The sequence below is a fragment of the Rattus norvegicus genome, chromosome 4 (genome assembly GCF_036323735.1).
Source record: "Rattus norvegicus strain BN/NHsdMcwi chromosome 4, GRCr8, whole genome shotgun sequence".
NCBI classification, from domain to species: Eukaryota; Metazoa; Chordata; class Mammalia; order Rodentia; family Muridae; genus Rattus; species Rattus norvegicus.
In genome coordinates, this window is record NC_086022.1 from 43,068,939 (window position 1) to 43,076,206 (window position 7,268).

A 7,268-nucleotide genomic window follows, 5' to 3' on the forward strand; every position below is an offset into this window, starting at 1 on the left:
CTATCGAAATGGTTGCCAAAATAGCTAACGTGTTTTTGTCATAAAGACACTGGGGAAGACTTATTTTTTTTTATGATTACTACGATTATTTACTGACTTAAAAACTTGTAGCTGAGGCTGTGTCTGATCCACTGATTCAGGCTTTACCTGAAAACTCTAAATTGTTCAAGAGAGACAGTCACTAGAGTTAGCTGTGTTCACTAATCCCTCCACCCCCAACAGTCACTTATACAAATTGAGTTGTAGTCCAAGTAGAGAGGTGGAGTCAGGCAAAATTGCTTCCCTTTCTCTTCTGTCCTATCCCCAAACCCCTAGATCCACATCTCTTCTCTTCTCTAAATAATGGAATTATGGATTGGTGAAGCCCATGTTTCCTGGCCTCAAGATCATAGCTGAAATTTCTGATTGATAGTCGAAACTTTAAGCAAAGTTCTTCATGAAAATAATCAATGTCATATGTGTTTCCTGCAAATTTTGAGATGGAAACATGTTAGCAGACCATGTTTTGGTAATATTGTTTTTATTGTGTTTTTGGTAATGGTTTTAGTACCAACAATGAGCTTTTATTGCTAGATCCACCTCACTGCTGTGCATTAAATTTTGTCCCAGATCAAATCAGCTTTGGTGTAGAAATGAGGTTAGAGTGCTCACTAATAATGGCTTGAGCAAAAACTTCATAGTTGCATAGACATTGAAATTTTCAGTTGTTTGTTTTTCCTACTCATATTAAAATTCTGTTTGTAGAAGTACTGCATCAGTGAGAAATCCTGTTTTGCTAGGTTCTTTTCCTTATTTCTCATATACAAAAGCAAAGCAAACAAACGTCCCTTCAGAAACAAACAAAACTATGGGAAGCCAACAGAAGTAATAGCAACTTTCTCTGACTTTGCAATACTGATCCTCCAAACCTTTCTTACAAGTCATAGGTTTAGAACTCAAAATTTCTACTGTACAGTAAAATGCAATAAGTATATTAAAATACCAAACCATTAGACATGTATTCACTTGTAAATACTACTGGCATATAATAATAAATAAAGGGATGGATTTGTAGAGCTACTCAATAATGCTTTTAAATATTGTCAGCTTTATGCTGTCATTCACATATTTCCAGCTTCAGAATATAGTAACTACAAAAGTAAAAATAATTATAAAGCAAGTTTTTCTAGTTTGTGCTTGTCTGCTAGATTAAAGAAAATTATATGCCAAAAGTGTAAAATTTACTCCACGAAAATTAACAGGCTACACAGATAAATTTTGGCAAATGCAACTTTATATTGAAGTTCACACATCTGTATCTTAAAGAATGAGACTCACAGAATCTAATGTATTTCTAAAATACCAGAAATCATATTATAAGCTTTCACAAGTTAGAACTGAAATAATCGAAAGGACCAATACACTGAATGTGCAGAAAGTATAAAGAAGACTGTGCCTTCCATACAATAAATGCTTCACAAATTGTGCCAGATGTCACACTAAGGCTGTGGGCTCCCCTGACAGCTGACTTACAATATAAACACATATCAACTGTCTGCTTCTTAGAACACACTAGAATGGGTAGCACACCTCAGAAGAAAATCTCATTATCTTAATGGTGTGTACTTGAACTTTCAAAGCACGTGAGGGAAGAGGGGAAAGCATTGAATGCTCTTCCATGAATTCCCAATGAACAGCCATGGCCAGTTACTGGTTCAATGCCTCTTGACTACTTGCTCCATTGCTAAAGAAGATGAAGGATACTAGATAACCCTTTAAGGCAACACGTGTTTATTCTGCATTTTTAGAACTGCTCATCTGTGGTCAGTTGATTCCATTCATGTTGCCTCCCGGACAGATATCTAGCATTTGTAAAATAGAAACAAACTGGAAACTTTTTTTTTTTTTTACTGAATTAACAAAAAACACATAATACAGTTCAATGCTAGCAATTTCACTGGTAGGGAAGGAAAGTGGGATTTAGAAATAGCAATATATTAATACAAAAAAGGTAAACTCTAATTGGAACCAATATACTGCTTTGGAATGCTTCCCCCAAACTCACAAGGCGTGTTTAAAGTGTTGTACCCCAATAATTCATGGCACATCTTTTTAAGAATTACAGTACTGTTAAGTCCCCCAGTAGTGTAGTCTTTGCAAAACAAAAATAGTATGAAATGTTTTAAAGTCTTCAAACTTCTAAAATTAGCTTTTATCAACACATTTACCTCATGTCAACTTAATTTATTAAAATGTCCAATGCTAATTGTTTTTTTAAGTTTTTTTTCATATGTGATGATATACACAGCATTTAGCACTGATACTTAGCACCTGCTACGTTCATTATCTAGTGTTCACCCACAGAAAGAAACTTAGGGCAGTGGTTCTGTCCTTTCTTAATTACAAACCTTCGCCAGCAGTCAGCAGGATCACTCTGAGATTTAAAACAGGATTATAGGTGAACTATTGCAAAGACTGCAGAACGTTGACCAAATCCTTACAACTGCTGATTCCATCCTTGTTTTCTTTTTTTTTTCTTCTCAAGACATGGCTACAGGCCACAATTGCTTAGCAGAGAGGGTTAGTATCTCACAAGGCTAAAGATTTACAGATGCTCCCTCATATAACACAGTAAGGTTCCCTTGGTAACCTGGATTTTCTGCAGTAAAGAAGGGTTGTGCTGAAACAGCGCCTCAGCTCCCTGTTGGAGAAAATGCAGACAAAGGGATTGATTCCTGCTTGGGCGAAACTCATCCAGACAGCGGCTGTTAGAAATCCCCCTGGTACTACAGGCCCTCTTGCAAAAACTCTCCAATAGCAGGCCACCAGGTAGGGACCCCACAAGGTTAGGAAGAGGAAAGTCATTATATAGAACATTCTGCTGATTCTTTTCTCCATTTTGAACTCATCCAAAACCAAGAGCCGTCTTCTGCCTGTGGTATTCGCATTTTGCCTGATGCCCAGCAAGGTGGGTGGTGTGGGACCCCTTCCAAATCCTGCTAGCCAATTGGCAGCTGCCTGGCCACTAGCTCCAGGGCCATGAAAGGTCCAGTTCTGACTCACTGCTGCTACAAACTGGACTGGCTTCATTTTCCTTCGATCGTGGACAAAAAATATCAGCTTGAGGTAGACAAGCTGTGTGGCTAGGAGGATGAGAGCAAGGAGCAGCATAAATCCTAGGGAATCGTTAGCCCTGAAGGAGCGGTGTTGGAAGGTACACTGATCCTCCTCCCTAATGAATGAGTAGGTGCCTACATCTAAAACTGGGGGAAATGCCATGGCCACAGACAGAGTCCACACCATGCAGATCACAGCCAAACACGTCCAAAAGGTCAGCCTCTTTGTATAGAAGCGGTGATGGGCGATGGCTAAGTATCTGGTGACGCTGATGCAGAAGAGCATGAAGGCAGTGTGGAAACAGGACAAAACCCCCAGAAAGGCAATCACTTTGCAAGTCAGAGTCCCGTAAGTCCAGGTAGAGCCATTTTTGACAGAGTTGAATACAAATGGAAAACAAATTGCAGATCTGAGGATGTCTGAGCAGCACAGATCCAGCAGGAAGTAGTAAGGAGCTCTATGCAAGGTCTTATCTTTCACTAGCAAAATGGAGATCAGAAGGTTGCCCACCACACTGACTCCTATTATGAAACCCAAGGAAGTCAGTTTCAGAAAGGCTGTTAGAGGCGAGAGATTTTGCAAAATGTTGTCAGCTGCATGGCTATAGTTCGCCATAGATGGATGGAGGATAAGGAAACAGCCTCAGTCAAGTCTCATGATCTAGATATAAGAACAAGGAAAAGATAGATCCATACATTTTACTGAAAATGTAATCCACAAAGAGTTCAGATCCAATCTGTGGTCATGCTTCCTCTTGCCTTCCATTTGATTTGCCATCAGAATATCTGAAGAAGAAGAGAAAAAAAAAAGAGAACTATCAGTTCTTCAGCTGATAAGTAATGATGTCAGTGCTACCTTAAAGCTGTTCCTTTCTGAGGAAGCAAATAAAGTTTCCATTGCAAACAGCACTGTTTGCTTCAGCAGCATTTGAGATGTCAGAGTACTTACTGGCTGTTTCCGTATTCTAAGCTAGGTGAACTTAACAATGCCCTTATTCTACACACCATATAGTTAGATTTGGACATCTTCAGGAGGGAAGGGAATAAATTGTTCCACAGTTGTAAAATACGCCAGCCTGAAGAATTAATCACTAGCTTTGCAATGGAATCTGCAAGATTGCTAAGAGGAGGCAGACAGGAGGCTACCCACAATTATTTGAGCTCCTTTAATACCGTCAGTATTTTAAAGGAAGCATCTCAGCTCATATGCACGCAGAGAACCTCTGCAAATCTATGTCTTTTAAGTCAAATGCCACTGTTCATGCTGCATAAAAGTATTTGTTGATTAATCTTGAAGCATAATTTTAACACCAGACTTCAAAATGAATAGAAACCTGTCGATGGGAGATTCGATGTGATTTAATCTTTTGTCTTTCTCTCCCTACTACCCCACCCCACCCCCACCTCCCTTTTGGGCAAATCCTGTCTCTTTTAAAGCTACATGATTATTAAAAATGGTAAACGTAAATATTGGCCAGGGAAACACACCCAGAGGGATAATGCACTTCTATTTGTAAACCTTGGCTGCCCAGATTCAAATGAATATAACATGAAACAGTATTTCTTAGGCAATTAAGCCTTTCTCATTTACACTGATAATCTCTGTTGCAAATCACAAGTGGCTTTATTTTCAAACAAAATGCACATTGTCTCCTAGGTGCCTGTGAGCCACACCAGGGAAATCAGTTTCCTCTGTTATTCCCACGAAGCGTGTTTCCTTTGCCACTTCTCACTTGCCTGGAATATGCTGATGGAAGCCCAGGCAGAACTGCATCCGATGATGTTAATTTCCCAACCGGTACATCCCCGGGTAAATACCGATCGCATCATGCAACATTACGAAACCTGAAATCCACCACCCCTGGATTTATAACGGAGATGGGGGGAGGGGGAAGAAGGGAGTGAGGGAGGGAAAGAGGAAGGGAGGGAGGCAGAGAGAGAGAGAGAGAGAGAGAGAGAGAGAGAGAGAGAGAGAGAGAGAGAGAGAGATGCATTACATACTCGAAGATGGGAAGAGATTGCTTCTGTGCTGCAAGGGAAGGGTTCTCCTTGATTCGCAGCCTCATATTCCTCAGATTTGCAAACGTTTCCAGAAACCGAATTCTCAATAAGCTTTACAGAAGATGCATTGTCTGAATGTACTTCCATTATGCAGTTTATTGTCAAAAAAAAAAAAAAACCCTCAGGGAGGGCTGTATCCTGATGAACCTGCAGTTTCATTAGCACGGTGCACCCCCCTCCCCCAAACTTAACCGAGAGTATATCCTCCTACCTGTTGGTGTTGGATATCCCGACAGACTATAGCTTCTTCTTTCTATAAATTGCTGATTTTTTTTTTCCTGAGTGCCTTGACTGAGCATCCAGGCAGGGCTCGGCGGCGCCTGCGCGTTGGAGCCTCCTTCAGCTCCAGCCGCGTCCTCCCCTGTCGCAGCGGCACCGTCTCCCCCAGTAACGCAGGGGCCGCGGCGGCGGCGGCGCGGTGGCGAGGGCGGCGGCGAGGGTTGCTCCGGCCTCCGCCGAGCCAGCAGGAGCCCCCTGCCTGTCTCCGGAGCAGGCTGGCTTGCTTCAATGTCCAGTCCAGTTCAGCCGGCCCCAAATCAGGCTTTTGTTCCCTCGAGGCAGCTTCGGAACTTTTCCCTCCCCGCATTGGCAGTGGTGGGCTCGGGAAGGCTCTTCCCGGACCTCAGGCCCATCCTCTTCCCCTAGGGCAGCGCACGAAGCCACCGTGCCGCGGACCGCCGCCTCCACCCCAGCTGCCCCGAACCCTTGCCTTCCCGAAACATCGTCTTCCTTTCTCTGTCAGGGTGGTCCTGCTAAGCATTGGATGCGCCTTGTAGATTTCTTCTCAAATGATTTTTCCCTGCTGATCTTTGATTTGGCACGTTAGCTGGGGAAAGAAAAAGAAAGAATGTAAAAGAAAAAAAAAAGGAAAGGAAAAAAATTAACACAGTCAAAAAAAAAAAAATCCTTGCCAGTGGGGGAAGAAGGGAAGCGGGTTAGGGTTAGCCCTGTCTTTGTCACTGGTCATCTGTTCTCCAGGGCACGCAGATCTGCATTTAAGGAAGGAGAGGCTAAGTTCAGGCGACAAGTGCAAAACCGATCTCCACTCATTCTACCTTCTCGAACGTGACTAGCGGATCAGGAGTACAGGGATTTTACATGGCTGTTCCTCACATCCCACCCCAAAGCAACAAGACTCTCCTTTCTCTTCCAAGCTGGGATGACCAATAGGTTGCTGATGTCAAAGCGGTGGTGTGTATGATGAGTTCCCCCCTTTCCTTCCTTTGTTATTAGACATAAAAAAAATACCAGGAATATGATGAATACAGGAAACTTACACCAGTCCACAAACACCACATAGTCTGACACCTGGTGATTAGGAACGCCTCAAGAATCATCCTCCTCTCGATTCTCCCATTTCCAAAGAGTTTTTGCGAGGGTGGGGTAAGATTTTAAACAACTACCCACTCTTCACCCTTTAAAAGCTAGCAGGCACGCTTTCATTAAATCTCAAGGTAAAACGTCTGCTTGTCTTCCTGCAAGCTTATTGCTTTATAATAATCTGTTAATGAAATAGAAAAAAAAATCTCTCTACAGTAATAATTTGATCTCGAGACAGCAGTAAAATACCTCATCGCTGGGTGGTGAGATTGTGACATTCAGGGGAAGTCAAGCCAATCAGCATACAGATAATATAGGTTAATTTACATATTGTATTTCTATTGGATACATAGAGGTAAAATGTTTAAAGCTTAAAAATGAATACTTCACTGTCATGATGTCACAGTCGTTACACAAAGACCAACGTTAGTAATGCTGAAACAATGTTAAATTGCCCTGATTTGACTGGAGATTTTTTTTGAGCCAATTAAAAAATGATTAGCTGTGGTGTGTGTGTGTGTGTGTGTGTGTGTGTGTGTGTGTGTGTGTGTGTGTTCTTTGGATATCCATAAGACACTTGTTTTAGGCATCTTTACTTTGGAGAGTCAATCCTGTAACAATACTGGAAGTAACTTGAAAATATTTCCACCAAGTAAGACATCCTGGTTTTAGTAAAACATGATTCCGAAGAACGCAAAACCACATGATGGGAACAATTTTTAAGTAAAATCTCAAATTTGTTTTTCTGAGACTACAGATTAATTTTCTACTTCTTAGGTTATATCTCAATGC

General features: G+C 41.6%; 1 protein-coding gene across 5 annotated transcripts; it reads right to left on the bottom strand.

Annotated features, from left to right (window-relative positions):
* Positions 1–1,255: 1,255 nt before the first annotated feature.
* On the bottom strand, positions 1,256–6,724 carry Gpr85 (G protein-coupled receptor 85). 5 transcript variants are annotated; one of them, XM_006236124.5, is made up of 4 exons: positions 6,434–6,724; positions 5,368–5,982; positions 4,833–4,956; positions 1,256–3,881 (listed from the first exon to the last, which is right to left on the bottom strand). In XM_006236124.5, the coding sequence occupies exon 4, from the start codon at positions 3,709–3,711 to the stop codon at positions 2,599–2,601; it is 1,113 nt and encodes a 370-aa protein (XP_006236186.1). In that variant the 5' UTR covers positions 3,712–3,881; positions 4,833–4,956; positions 5,368–5,982; positions 6,434–6,724; the 3' UTR covers positions 1,256–2,598. The 5 variants fall into 5 exon arrangements, with proteins under 5 accessions (XP_006236186.1, XP_017448349.1, XP_006236188.1 ...); XM_017592860.3 differs by lacking the exon at positions 6,434–6,724 and adding an exon at positions 6,212–6,354; XM_006236126.5 differs by lacking the exon at positions 4,833–4,956.
* Positions 6,725–7,268: the final 544 nt, after the last annotated feature.